Source organism: Peromyscus eremicus, chromosome 2 (assembly GCF_949786415.1).
Source record: "Peromyscus eremicus chromosome 2, PerEre_H2_v1, whole genome shotgun sequence".
In the NCBI taxonomy this organism is placed as follows: domain Eukaryota; kingdom Metazoa; phylum Chordata; class Mammalia; order Rodentia; family Cricetidae; genus Peromyscus; species Peromyscus eremicus.
In genome coordinates this window covers 31304199-31319948 of record NC_081417.1, presented here as the reverse complement: position 1 = coordinate 31319948, position 15750 = coordinate 31304199, and the positions used below count along the sequence as shown (strand labels likewise).

At 37.7% G+C, this 15750-nt stretch overlaps 1 protein-coding gene across 2 annotated transcripts in view; it reads left to right on the top strand.

The window, feature by feature from the left end:
• The window catches only part of Zfhx4 (zinc finger homeobox 4), a 160170-nt gene that overhangs the window by 118661 nt on the left and 25759 nt on the right, over positions 1 to 15750 (top strand). For both annotated transcript variants that reach the window (XM_059253967.1, XM_059253966.1), the window contains exon 4: positions 8542 to 8610. In XM_059253967.1, the coding sequence (XP_059109950.1) occupies positions 8542 to 8610 (69 nt within the window). The remainder of the gene's footprint in view (positions 1 to 8541; positions 8611 to 15750) is intronic.

Here is a 15750-nt window from a genome sequence, read left to right as displayed (position 1 = left end):
ATCCAAACTTCCAAGTGTAAATAAATGTCTGAGCTAAAGAAATGGCACTTCCCTCAAAGTGGCACTTTTACAAGGAGCCTTCTAAGGCATTTTGAGAAATAGTGATATTTTATACCAAAAAATAAGAGCACAACCAGATGACTCTTTGTTTTCTATTTGATTAAAAGTTGTTTCAGAGGGCTTTTGATCTAGTACATAGGTACTGAGAAAACTCAGTGACTATGGGCCAGTAAATCAAGGCTTTTATGTATTAAAACTTAACTATGGAAAACAAAGTATGGATGAACTTTGAGGCTATTAAGCTAAGTGAAATAGGCCAATGGCAAAAAGATAAATATTGTCTGGGTCTACTTCTATGAGATATTGAGATATCAAAAGTAGGAAGATTTGTCGGAGCATTCAGAGAGCTGATGATAGTGATGGAGTGGAAGGAAGGGGGAGCAAAATGCCACTAACCACAAAGCATAAAGTCCCAGTTAAGCAATCTGAGTTTGTTCTAGAGACATACTATTTTACAGTGTGTCTAGACTCACCTACGCTGTGTTATACATATGAAAATATAAGAGGGTAGGTCTACTGTGGAGCACTCTTACAAAAATCAAGCTAGCTACAAGTTAGAGGATAAGAGTTGAACCAACAGTCCATTTCTGGACATGAACAAAGACCCTTATGGGGTAGATCAAGTTTCAGTTTTTGGACCCGTGATATTTCCTCTATCGATGAGTAACCATCAAAGGCAGCAAAAGCTGCTATGAAGTGGAAAGTATATCTTGTGCAATGTAGACACTGCAATGAATTCCATAAAGACTTAAAATCAAAGTAACCGGGCAACTGCGTGAGAGATGGGAGTAAAACATACCGCTTAAATTGTGATCATGGGCATTTGATCTTCTAATTTCTAAGCAATCAAGAGTGAAACAGAATCTCACATGGAGAATTAGGAACTAGTAGACTTAAGAAAAAATATTTCGGTTAAAGCACTTTAAAATATAAGACATTAAGAAGATATCTGAGTAAATTATTAAAACTGATTAATATCAAGAATTTAGTAAGTTTCTCTGAAGCTCATTACACTGAGGTTAGAAATGACTCAGGAAGTAAAAAGTAGTGATTGTATATTCCTGGTCAAGGAAGCCCCAGGAGACACTTCAGTCGGGATGTAATGTATGACAGAAGAATAAAAGCTTTAAAAAAATAAAAACAAAAAATGCAGAGTAAAGAAACTTTACTTTTCCAGGGAAATAAAACCCAAACAGCAACAACAAAACAAATCCAAGCCCATTCAGGTAATTGACACAGCATTATCCAGCACACTTCAGTCTGTTACTGCCTGGAAGAAATCATTCAGGAGAAAGCCCAGTAGGTCACCAAAGATGGTGTTGCTTAGTTACTCAAAAACCATTTGGTGGCATCCTGGGTTGCTCAGCATTTTAGAAGAGCACTCTGTGTGTGCATAAGGAACAAATAGGGAAGGACACTTGAAACCATTTTTCACTGTAAACTTTCTTCATCTGAGCACTTTTGCAAAGCGCTAGCATGCTCCGAGGTCTGTTTCAAAATGTAAATGACCATGATAATAATAAATGTAGAATTTCATGTATCTTCTAAATACTAATCTTGTTATGATGAATTTGCTTTGAAGAAGCTTGCGCTGTCTTTTGGAAGGAAAAAAAAAATGAGTTCTTAAGCTTCCTGGCTGAGGACTCCTAGGGGCTGCCTGGGGCACACTGTCCAGGGGGGAAGGACAGAGCTTTGGAATCAGACTGACTCCTCCAAAACCCTCCCTCCGCTGTTCTGTGCCTTTGGAAAAAGTGACTTCAACTGTCTGAGCTTTGATGTCTCATCTCTTTCCTAAAAGCAGCAATGCTTCTGTGACAGATTATGGGGAGGATCGGGTAAGGAAATCCGTGTTACATGCCTGGCTTCCAGCAAATGCTAACTTATCTTTTGGAAACTAGAGATCTGCACATGTCGTCTCTTGTACTCACAGTCTTGAACAAACCCATGCACACTGAGTCTCGTGGTTCTGATAAAGGCCAGAGAGCCTCCAAAAGTAAAGTAGGAGAAAAGGAATTCACTAGGTGGGTTGTGGAGTGAAGGGTGTTTGAAACTTGTGCTATTTTAGGACTCCTTTACTTCCACAATTAAAGTGAACTTTTCTTCCTGGGGAGAGCGGCAGGGGTTTTGAAGTGTCACTGAAGACTACTGAACAGAATTTCTTTCCTTGTTAAAGCAGTTGGTTTAGTATTTACTTATTTTCTGGCATATATCTTCTTTTAAATGCCAAGCCTTTTGCTAAAAATAGTGATATATGTTTCTGTTTAGTGTGTTAGCAAACTAGTGTGGGGATGAGAAGTTGAAGCTTTGTAGGCAACCAGAGTAGGTATCTGCAGTGATATGTTCCACAGGCCTCTGGTGTATGCTAAAAATGGAACTAGTGTGGAATCGTAAATATGCAATTACATATATGCACATGTGTTTTGTTCTCTGTGTATATAAAATATGCTGTTTTTACTCTCTTTGCATAACTAAGATACAGTATATAATTTATAAACAAAGCAGAGCAAGAGATTAAAAACCATGATTTACTGTAGATTCAGTTGGCACAACATTCAATCCTTCATTCCCTTTTTAAGTCATGAACTTCCACTTTTTTGCTTAAATAAAGTAGATTTTGAATTAATAAGTCTTATCATTGACAGTTTAATGCATGTATAGAATGTAAGTACACCCTCTCTTTTCTTCTTCCCATTCCATCAATCCCTCCATCCTCCTTATTTCCCCTTTCCCACTTTCATGCCTTTCTGTTTTGTTCTGTTATCCACCGAGTTACTCAGGGACATCTATGTGACCATGAGCTTTAGAAGAAAGACACATGTCTTATTTGGTGCTGAGCATCCAGCCGTTACTTGTTCTCAGCATATCCAGGAGTCAGGCATCTTCCACATTCCATGCTGTTTGCTGAAAAGAGGTGATTGTGACAGAGACTGGGACTTGTCTTATTTTATTTTGTTATGTCTTGTTTGGTTGTTCTCTCTTAGAGACCTACTCTTTTCTGAAGGGAAACAGAGAGGAAGTGGGTCTTCAGGAGAGGGGAGGTGGCAGGTGCCAGGAGGAGTGGGGGGAGACAAAACTGTGGTCTGGATGTATTTTTTGAGAGAAGAATCTAACTTCAATAGAAAAAAAAAGAGAGAAAAAATAAAATTCTAGAACTTTCCTTGACCATAAGATATGAAATTTGTATTGATCAGTTTTGTTTTGCTATTCTAATAAGCAGGGGGAAAGAATCTTTCAGAAAGTGATGATTCAGTGCCTGAAAGTTATCAATTTACTCGCCAGAACAAGTATTCTTTATTGAAGGGAAAGAATAGAAAGGTAAAAGAGAATTCTAAGATGGATGGACTTATGGGAGGAAACATATGTGCAAAGTGAGGAGCAAGAACTTGTAGGAACTTTCATTCCCAGCAGTCAGTGGGTAGGGCCCTCCCAGTGAGGCTAAGGGAGGAGCAGAACAGACAGAACCAGGCAGAAGTGAACACTTGGAGTAATTGCAGAATTGAAAGAAAAGCTATCTTGAGGATATTAAAAGCATCAGTTAGTTGAACATGGTGCTAAGAAAACTGTCTCTGAAATGAAACCGTGAGGCTTCCAATCACAGCTCCATCACTTGCCAACTGTGACAAAATGTGAATAAACAGCCTGCGTCAGTCTGTGGCACCAAGCAAAGCCTTCATGAAGTCTTGTTGTCGAAGATGTTGATTTCCATGATCGATACTCTATTCCACAGAAAATGCTTCTGATTGTTCCCACATTGTGTTAATAAAAATAGAATAATCGGATTCCATTTTCAAATATGTGATCATGACCAAATTGACAGGATAGAACCGGATTTTAGATAAGCTAAGTCAATGGTATTATTTTTAAACAGCATTAAAAAGGTCATATGCTAAAAAGCACACAAATTAGTAATCTAATTAAATCACTCACAGAGTGACAGATCCAGTTAACAGCAGTCAGTTTGTTATTACAGAGCAATTATTAAAGTGAAATATTGCAAGATGTTATGTATCATTACTAGATTCTAAACATTTCATTTTACACAAGCAGAAAAGTACAGATTAATCAGTTTGTTGATAAGTTAAAAGCTCCTTTATTAAAATATTTATATCCCTTGTATAAAGGAGAACACCACCACTGAGACTTTAAAGCTGACTCTGGAGCACACTGAATTGCATTCCTTTTGAATGTCTTTGTAGAATTGCTCACATTGAAGCAGTTTCCATGTTACAGGATTTAACTTGTGAGATTAATATTTTTCATTTTGATATTCCATATGTTTCAAGTAAAATGATTATAGCACAGCACAAATTATTTGCTTACATTTTATAATGAATGAGCATAAATGTTTTATGAAATATTGGAATTTTCAAAGGACCAGTGAACATTGTTTCTCGTTGTTTTCCACTTAGTTTCTGGCCTCCAATAAGCCTAGGAAAATCTTTATGGGTTTCCAAATATTGTACTCCTATAACTGGATCATTTAAATATTTTCAGCTTCTTGACTAGACAGATTGGGTTCTTATACGAGGCTCTATGAATTTTTAATTTCATTACCTAGGAAAAGTTACTAATTTGTTTAATTCCCCATATACTTATTTATAAAGTCAGAATTAGTAACTTATCCCATGATTTTATTGTGAGAATTACATGCTTGCTTCTATACACATAGCATACATACTACTTGGCAGGCATATATACAGTAACTGTCATTGTTTAAATTTTATTAATCTTTAAGAAGTATCAGTCATTTTGTGAAATTCATTTGGGTACCACTGATGACTACTTTGAACAAATTTATATGCTACAGTGAAGTATGTGGGTGTGGGGTCAAGGAATGGTTCATATATTACATTTAGTTTTTACCAGAAAAAGCATAGTTTCATTTATATCTATATATACATATATAACAAAGATGTTTTCTGGGGTAGATATGATTTGGACAATGGGAAATGATTATAACTTCTCATAGTGAGCCTATTCTGGTTTGGTCAGTTTGGTCATCCTCTATCCTTGCATGAGATATGTGAGGATGGGGAGTTGCTTTTAAGGAACTCATAGCATGCTGGGGAAATATGTATAGATCATAACCATTCTCTGTAACCAGTGCTGAAACACAAGTGTAATGTTTAGAAAGAACTTGCTTTGACTTTGAGCGAAGGATAGGAGGCTAAAGGTAGGAGAACGAAATGGGCATTTAAATTCAAAGGGACAAAGCTGACCAGGGCTTAAAGCCTTTCAGTCAAGAGGAAGAAGGTCAGCTTCTTGAATCACAGGTTCGGTGTTCCTCAAGACTGTGACACATTTGGAAGTCACTCCAGGATTTATGAGCAATGACAGAGCATAAATTCTTCCTTTCAAGATTAATTTAAGACATACTCATAAGAAAACTATTTTCTGTGCCTGTTTGGGGAAGTTCTATGTATTTATTATGATTGTGCTATTTTAAAACAGGTTGCTACCAAAGGACAAAGGTTTTGAAACAGCACAAAAAACAATTATTAAATATAATATTATTGCCTGGGTGTGCATTTCCATTTTCAAGGTTAATTATTTGTTTAATTAAAGCCTTTAGAATCAACCAGAGATGCTATTACATGGAAATATTAGACAAACATGGTTCCCTTTGGCAGATTATGAGTTAAGTAAAAGCTTTTTTTTTTTTTTTTAATAACTTAACATCATCTAGTCTTTTCTAACTTTGTGGACTATAACGCTTTGCCCTTTATTTGTATCAAGAATTTTCCCATAGGATTGTTGTCTTAGTTAGGGTTTCTAGTGTTATGAAGAGACACCATGATCATGGCAACTCTTATAAAGGGAAAAACATTTAATGGAATGGCTTATAGTTGAGAAGTTTAGTCCATTATCATCATGGTGGGACATTGCAGCATGCAGGCAGACTTGGTGCTGGAGTAGGAGCTGAGAGTTCTACATCTTGATAGGTAGGCACCAGGAATTGAATTGAGCATTTATAAGACCTCAAAACCCACTCCTACAGTAATATATTTCCTCCAACAAGGCCACAACTGCTCCAATAAGTCCATACCTCCTAATAGTGCCACTCCCTTTGGGGGTCATTTTCTTTCAAACCACCACAATTGTCAACTCTTTACATAGTGACATCTTTGCTTTAAATGGGATGAACTATGACATAAAAAAAGAAAACAATTTCCCTGAGATCTCATGCCTAGAAAATGGTAGAACTGTGTGTTTTTACTCATGATTTAATATCATTAAATGATATCACTTAAAATGTTAGTAAAGCATCAGATTGGAAATAAAGAAGTTTACAGTTTTGGGGATGTTGTAGAGGAGAACACTGTTCTTTAGAAGGAGAATACAAGACACAGAACAGAGGCACAGGACAAGAAACGTTGTAAAAGAGAACAGAAGACAGTGATTCAGAATGGAAAAAAAGAATAAAATATCGAAGCCAATTTTTAAAGTCTAGTCTTTTTTTTCTTTAAAATTTTTTTATTTAAAAATTCTTTTCTTGTATTTTCATCATATTATACTCCTTCCCCCATCTCCTATCAGATCTTCCCCACCTCTCCACTCACCCAACTTCGTGCCCTTTCTCACTTTCAAAAAAAAAACCAAATAAAAACAGAAAACAAATATCAAATCAAACAAATAAAACCAATTAAAAATGCCACCCTCCCCCACCAAAACTGAATGAAAAAATATGAAGTTCATTTTGTGTTGACCAACTCTTCCTGAGCATGGGGTCTGCCCTGGAGTGTGGTTGATGTGGTCAGAGAAACTCTATCAGAGAAAAGGAATTTTCCCTTTCCCAGGATCAATGTATCAAGTATCAATGTCAAGTAGCTTCTTGCTTTAGGGTGGGAATTATGTCCCCTTCGCCTTCTCCTCCCCTAGATGTGTCTGGTTTGAATCAGTACACGTGTTGTATGTGCTATCATAGTCTCTAAGAGTTCATATATATACTGGGCCTGTTGTATCCTCCCTCTTGAAATCATCTACCACTGCTGGCTCTTAAAATCTTTCTTTCTCTTCTTCTGCATAGATCCCTGAGCCTTAAGGTGTAGGGGTGGATATGTTGATGAAGGCATCTCGTTGGGCACCTACTCTTTGCATGTTATCCACTTTGAAGTCTCTTCATTAATTACCAGACAGTGAAGGGAGAAGCTTCTCTGATGAGGGTTGAGTGATACTCTGATCTATAGGTATACCAGTATGTCATTAGGAGTCACTTCATATCTATGTTCCTTTAGCAGAATAAACATTGTAGGTTTTCCCCAAGGGCCAATGACCTATCTAGTCTCAGCTTCTTGTCCAGTTTAGAAGTGTCAGTTATGGGTTCCATCTCATGGAGTGGGCCTTAAATCCATTTTTAATTCTTTTTTTTTGTCTTTTTTTTTTTATTTTGCAATACAATTCAGTTCTACATATCAGCCACGGATTCCCTTGTTCTCCCCCTCCCGCCCCCCTCACCTTCCCCCCAGCCCGCCCCCCATTCCCATCTCCTCCAGGACAAAGCCTCCCCCGCGGACTGAGATCAACCTGGTAGACTCAGTCCAGGCAGGTCCAGTCCCCTCCTCCCAGGCCGAGCCAAGCGATCCTGCATAGGCCCCAGGTTCCAAACAGCCAACTCATGCAATGAGCACAGGACCCGGTCCCACTGCCTGGATGCCTCCCAAACAGATCAGGCCAATCAACTGTCTCACCCATTCAGAGGGCCTGATCCAGTTGAGGACCCCTCAGCCATTGGTTCATAGTTCATGTGTTTCCATTTGTTTGGCTACTTAAATCCATTTTTAAACAGGGGTTTGATTATTCCCATTACATTTGTGCCACTATCACAAGAGTGTATCTTGTAAGTAGCTCACTGTTGTAAGCCACAGGGCTTGTAGCTGAATGATATGAATTATTATTTTTCTCCTCTGGCAGCATGCAACAATTTCTCTGTTCAAGACAAGAGAATGGAAAAACGCAGTTACATGAACATAGCTATTCACGCTTGAAGTTAAGGTTAGCAAGCCAGTAGGTTGGTGCACCCAATAAAGATATGAATTTACTAATGATGGATTCATTCTTTAGATTTTTATTAAAGTGCAGGGGGCTTTCTTTGGTCTCTCCCATCAGTTGTCATACGCTAGGTTTTTCTTTTGGATACTTAATAAGTAAAAGAATTCTCATAATACATATAAAGTATCATTATCATTATATATAGGTAGCCTCAGTCAATCACAGGGTAAAAATCCAAATGAGTTGTTTCTACTTTCATGATGTTCTGTTCTGTTGCTCTTGCTGTGGTTTGCTGATCACCTGGATTTAAATATCAACTTGTACTTCTCTGGTCTAATTTCTCCAACCACTGCTTACTAGAACATAAAGTGTGCTAGTCTTGTAAGCACCTCCTGGTACTCATGTCCTATGGCAGCCATACTTGTGGTTCTTGTAATAGCAGTTATGTCCTAGATATAACATGCTTACCCATTATACTGATGTCTTTTACAGACACTGCCTCTTTGGGAGCCAGGACCGGTGAGGATGAACTTACAGAGCAGCAGTTGAGGGCAACCTCAGGTAATTATATCTATTCCTCTCATAAATTAGCCTTGTCCTAAATAAGCTGCACATGTCATTCCCATAATTTATGGAAACAACGTGCCACAGAACTGCTTTAATCAGTTCTTTATACAGATAAATTAAAAGCATGATTAAGCATATTCAATATTTAGAAACATTTAAGTGGATTTAATTTGTAGAGCAGTTTCAGGTTCTCAGCAAAACTGAAAGGTGTGGATTTTGCTAGCCATTGTTATATTGTTTGTATATCATTGTTATATCATTTGTATACCATTGTTATCATCCCACAGTATGGGTAAGGCATAAGGGGCCCCTTCTGTGCAATAATATTTCCATGCAAATAAGAATGAAAAAACATTCAGAATCAGATAACTGTGGTAAAGGATATGAAGTAGGTGATCTGTAGAACAGAGCGTTTACCATAGAGTCTTCTCATAAATGGCACGAGTACCACCTCAGATATTGTAAGAATAAAACTTCTGAGCTGATTGTTTGGTTTGAATACCAGTTGGAGTGCTCATCCCTGTAGATTCTTTGTTTAGTCTTGGGATGTGGATACTCCCCTTTCCTGTTAGCATAGCTGTTTGTTGTTGCTGTGCTTTTTCCAGTCTTGTTTAGGCAGCCATATTGCTGAGGCATCATGAGTAGCTTTCCTGTCATTTCTGAATACACATCCTCACAGCAGATTTCCTGCTCCTCTGTCTCTTACAATCTATTCATACCCTTTTCTTTGATGTTTCCTGAGCCTTAGGCACAGGAGTTACGTTGCAGATGTATCTATTAGGGATAAGCATGCCAGGGTCAGTTTTTCTCTGCATTTTGACCAGTTGGAGTTTTCTATAATGCTCTCCAAGTAATCATATGCATACAAGCAATACCAAATGGACTCATCAGGTTCCATTTATATATTTATGCATATTATATGTAACAATAAAAGTGAAAACAAAAGGCCATGATTTGAGAGGGAACAAGGCAGAAGATGGTTGGAGGGAGGAAAGGGGAGAGTAATTTGATGCAATTATATTTTAACTAAAATATTTACCTAGTAAGTTCCATATCAGGTAAATAAATTGACTATGTTCAGTTAAAAAAAAAGAATGCAAATTCTTGAATCTCACTCCAGACCTACAAATCAAAAGCACTATGTATGAAATCGGGCAGATGATAATGGTTGTTGGCAGTCTCAAGACCTTATCATTTGAGCAAAAGGTGAGGAACTTCTTTAGAAGCAGTGGTGAGCATTCAGTGAGGAAGTGACTGATGAGATATGTCCTGAATAATGAAAATTGGAAGCTATGAAAAAAACCTGGGAGAATACTTCCCGACGAAGATGGGGAAAGGTTGGCTTCATTACAAGAGGCGAAATAAAGCTAACACGGGGGAAAGTTAAGAGTGAGGGAGACAGAAGTGTAAGATACACCCTAAAGTAGGCATAATCTAACCCGTTGAGTCATAGTAAGGATGAGTTAGCATAAGCAAAATAGTAAAATGCAAAAGTTCAAGCAATAAAAGAGATGGACTTTATTTAGAATGTAGTAATCACTAAATGTGAGAAGAGACAGGATTTGCTGATGATAGGTTGAGGATCTGTGCATGAGAGAAAAAAAATCAGATATTATTTGTGGTTGATGTTCACACCACAAATTGAATTGGTGAAGACGGGACAAAATAGAATAAGGTTTGCTAAGCATGATGAGTCCTGACCTGGAACATTAAGTTTGATGTATATTTTAGACATCTGTGTAGAAGGGGATAATTTAATGCCATGTGTTTTAATGAGTTTAACTAAAGAGATGACACAGATAGAGAAGGTGGCTGGAGGTATTCCAGTATTTAGATGTTGTACAATTGTGGAGGTTCCAACGCAGGGGATAGGTGGAACTTTCAGAGAGGTACACCACAGCCCCCAACAGTGAAGTCCACAAGAACCATATTTTCAAGAAAGGGGAAATTCACATCTACTGAACAAGAAGTGGGCTGTGTTTTCACTGGTCACTGTGAGAAGAGTGTTTGGTGTGAATACAAGTCAAGCTTCTATTTTTGGTACGTTATTTTTTAAAAGAAAGAGAAGTAATAGATGTGACTCAGCAGAAAGAAAATTTAAAAGAAAATAAACAGAAATTGAGAACACATTACTGAAGCAAATGTCCGTTTTAAATTTTATTGAGGGGAAATAGAACTGGGGAATGTGTAAACTTCTTTTTCTTCCCTAGATTTCCTAAGTTAATTCAGTTTCTAGTCAGCATGCCTTATTGTCTGCCATATTCCAGATACTACTCCAAGTGCTTTAAGCATATGTTTGCTTAAATATTTATGCATATATAAATATATATTATATATTTAATTCTCTACTCTCATAAAATATTTACCTGTTAGTGTAAATAGATATTATACAACCAATTTCAACATATAATGTTATTTAACATCAACACGCTGAAAGAAAATCATGAATCCACCCAGAAACATTAATTTTCATTCAAATCTCAAGAAACATTTGTTGGAGAAGGAAACAATGAATAATACTAGTGATAATAGAACACTCATCTTTAAATACATAGTTTGTGTACGAATCACTTTTAATTGATTTTACACATCAACACATAAGAAACGTATGAAGTGGTTATTTTTAATTGATTTTCCCACATGTTGAAATTGATATTTTCTGAGCTAGACTCACAGGAAAAGGGGGAGTTATCCAGTCAAAAAAATGTATTGGATCAGATAACGATACACAAGAGGACATAAAGGGGAGGAATGGCCACTACAAACAACACTTACAGGATGTAACCTGGATCAGCAACATCACCTGAACAGAACATTATTACAGACACCATAGTCAGGCATTCATCACTCAAGGCTAAACCTACTTAAATTAGGAGTTTTACAGTTGGGCTCAACAATGTGTGTTTCAAACATCTTCTAGGTTCTTCTGATACCTGGAACTCTGAGAACACAGTTTCCAAGCTGTTTATTAAAGATAATTTAAAGAAAGATGAGTCTGTGACATAGATTGGGACAAGGTGTTGGGAAGGTGTCCTTGCTATGCACAAAAGAGTGAGATTTTTCTCTGTAGGTAATGAAGGCCACAGGAGGTGGATGCTGAGAAGGACAGTTAGAAGTAGGCACATCAGATAGAGAATAGAGTTGAAAGAGAAGAGACTGGACAAGGAGGCCATAGAGGAGTCAAAGAGTGAATTCTCACACAATTATGTGTGTCATCAAATGGAGATGCTCACCACATGAAACTGAAGATGTTTGAGTTACTATCTGTCCTCTACTTCTTCACATGTTTTAAAAAGTATGTAACGTGTCTCACTCTTACGGTTCGTCTTGTAAAAGTAAGTGGAGAGTGATCATTAGGTTAGGAAGAGTAGAAGGAAAGGTTAGATAACAGATTGTTAAAATCAATTAGACAGGAGAAGTAAGTTCTAATGTTCTACAGCACAGCAATGGGACCATCATTTATAACATTTTGTTTTATTTTATGGAGAACTCGGACAGGAGTTCCCAGCACACACAGAATTGTAAATACTTACAGAGACAGAAACTCTAATTAAGCTGATTTTTATCACTGTACATTACACATGCATAAACTATCCTGTTATTCAAAACACCACACTATATCCTATGGATATGTACAAGTATCACATGCCAATTAAAAATGAAGTGTGCAAGTCTGGCTCAGCAGCTAAAAGTACTCAATGCTGTTGCAGAACACCCAGGTTAAGTTCCCAAACCCTCATAGCCACTCACAACCATCTGCAGCTCCAGTTCCAAGAGATCAAATGCCATGTTCTGACCTCTACAGGCTTCTGCACTCATGTAGTGCACATGCATAAATTCAGGCACAGCACACACACACACACACACACACACACACACACACACACACACCTACGTACAAAGAGAAATAAATGACTTGTACGATTAAATACTAAAAACAGGGTATGCTCATGCCAATTGCTATGTGCCCTGACTCATATATATGCTTAGAAAATGTATATTATAAATTGTAGGATAAATTGATAGTGGTTTTCCATTTTTTTTATAATTAAATGAAAATATTCTAAGCTAATCACTCAAAACCTTTTAAATCCATTTGATGTGTAGGTGTGAAGGAGCCTGTGATCACCATTTCAGGCATGTTTAAAATGCTTGGCAAAATTAATTATACAATGCCTCTGCAATACTTCTATAATAGTAGAATACAGCATTTCCTTCTCCTTCTAGTCTCTGGAAACATTTAAAAATGAAAATACCACTTCTTTTTCCTGAAAATTGGGAAGTTCTAGAGGAAACCAACTCATATTTTAAGCTAAAGCACACACACACACACATACACACACACACACACGTACATATATATATATATATATATATATACACACTATAATGTTTAAATGTAAATGAATATTTTATTTCCCATATTCTTTGTTGTTAAAGGAGATTGAAAGTACATATGCTGTAAATACAGCGGTGCTATGGAAAGCTGTAATACTCTTTATTGCTATTGTATGTAATACAGTAGGGTCTTAACAAAAATAACTGCTTTAGCATGTTTGTTTTAGAATTTCATATAAAGTGTTTGTTCTCCTTTGTTCTATGGTGCTCTCTTAATGCATTAACATGTTGTCTATAATTTTCCTAGAAGACACTTTATATTGTATGACATTTTTCCAATTGAGGAAATTTGGTATTTAAGCTAGAATGCAACCACTCCTCCTCATCCAAAATCCTAGACAGGTTTGTTAGAGAAAGTGGTTTCTTCACATTACTTTTGACTCTAAAGCCTATTTATATAATGAATGTCAAATTTATTTCTAAAGCTCTCTTTGAGAATGAAAGTGACCTTTTATTCTGGCTTATATAGAATTTTATGGTGTGGAGAAATTACCTTGTGATTATTTTTTGCATGATTAAAAATTTGCAAAGTTCTTATGGCTCCAAAGAGCCTACCTGTAATAAACAGCTTTTGCCTTCTAAACCACAAAACGGGTCTGAATTGCTTGAGCATTAGAGCTAATTGCCTGCCTACTTCAAAGGAAGAGCTGAAAAGAGAGAGGGGGAGAAAAAAAAACCCTCCCAGAAGCAGGGGCAGGGCAGGCGAATCCACCACTCAGGGCTCTGAGCTGTGGCTTGGAGAAGCCAGGCAAAGTTATGGCCTCAGAACTGCTGTTTGCCATTAAGTTGATGGGGAGCGTCTATCCCACAATCTTTCCCTGCTGCGGACACAGAGTCTTTGTTCACATTCAGATTTCTCAAACTGCTGCCGGGGTCAGGCTGAGGTCAGACACCGCAGTGATGTATAGAAGAACATGTCTGGGAATTTCTCTCACACTTGAAACACATACCAGAAAATGAAGAAGAGGAACTTACAAAAATCTGTCTGATGAGACCCAGATTATACTGTAGCCTGCCTTTTAGTGCCTTCATAATTTTTTTTTCCTTTTCCTGACACACAATGTTTTATTAATGGGAGTTGCGATAGCCCTTACAATTCTGTGTCCCCTAGAGATAAGGCCACTCAGTAGCACTCTGACACTTCATTTTCTAGCCCTGGGGGGAAGGTCCAGTAAATCTACTCAAAGAAGTCTTGCATCCTTCCTCAGGATGAGTTGAAAATTGTCATGAGCCTGGCACTAGATATCATGTCACATGTGCATGTGGCGTTGGCAGGGACACAGCCTAATCTGGTCATGATCTCAGCCGCCCAGTTCTTGAAGCCCTCTCAGGCACCATAGCCACAGCCTAGCCAGCTGCTGTGAAGAGAGACAGATGTGGGAGGTGGGTGGCGTGATCACTGATTATCATCAATAGGGGAAAGCATTATACAGCTACCAAACACTGAGGGTCTGTCTTCTTAAAATGAAATTTCCATGCATCTCTGACCAAAGTGGCACCTTCCCAGAACATTAGATTGCCTTACCAAGGCTCTTCCCTCTGCGTACAAAGTGCCAAACTGGAATAAATGCATTCATATTACCGTATCTTGGAAGACTCTCAATTGAACCCCACTCTTATTTTGAATGTATTAAATGTCCTGTTTTTTCCTTTTTGCTTACACAGTTGCAGAGCATGGCTGAAAACTGAACCACTAAATAGATTTTTTTTTTTTTTTGTGCTCAGCTGCTACCATATGACAGTGGATATTTCATTCTGCTGCCAGAATGTTATTAATAAAACATGGGGTGTGGAGAGGGCCACGATTTCCCCTTTCAATCACTATAGCATTTGCAATGAAAATTTTATTCAGTGTGTAATTTTCAGTGAATGCTTGACACTTGAAATGTCCGCAGCAGCATTTTGTATGGTTATTGAAGGGTTAATTGTATCATGTTCTCTGCATAAAAGCTCTGCTTATCAAAAGCAAATAGAAGAGTGTATGCAAATGTGTTCTGATGACCTTTTGCCTTTCCAGGGTTAATTTATATGGTCATTAAAGATTTTATGAAATTGTGCGGCCTGGTGCTTCAAATCCCATTTTACCTTCTTCTCCTAATTTATGTAATTCCTACCTGAACTGGGGAATATGGCTTTTATTTTTGTGCTGCAATGAAAACAGCATGCCATGCTGTGGGGAGTTGTGAGCCTGGTTATCTGGCATTACTCAGATTGCTAAAAATTCATTAAAATGTGACATCAGCACACTGAGAGACAAATGATCGCAGGATGAAAGAGAACAGTGGGCCTTTCACGGATTAGTGCCGCACAGCCCCAGCATAGAGGCTAACTGCGTAAACAGATTAACCCACCAGCAGTGGCATAGCTGAGATTTACAGAATAATTAAGTAGGTTTGAGTTACTCTGAGGATTTCCATGTAATCTAGCTGGTGTGATCCTGTGAATGAGGTGTTGGGTGGTGCTGTTGTCTTACAAGTACCTCGTTATGTCAAAGCCCTGTGTAGCTTCCCTTTACAAGCAAATCCCCAGTGGAGCTGAAGTTTGGCTATCTTATCTAAGCAAATCTTAAGGAACCCATCCAAAATTTGGAGTCGAAGTACAGGAAGAACACCCGTCCTTTATATAAACCATTGTTCCCATTTGATCTCACTGAGAATTTCTTCTGTGTGTCTGGTTTGCTCAAATGCCCACGCTCCAACTCCATGAAAAGTTCTACCATTGAACTTATTATAGTCA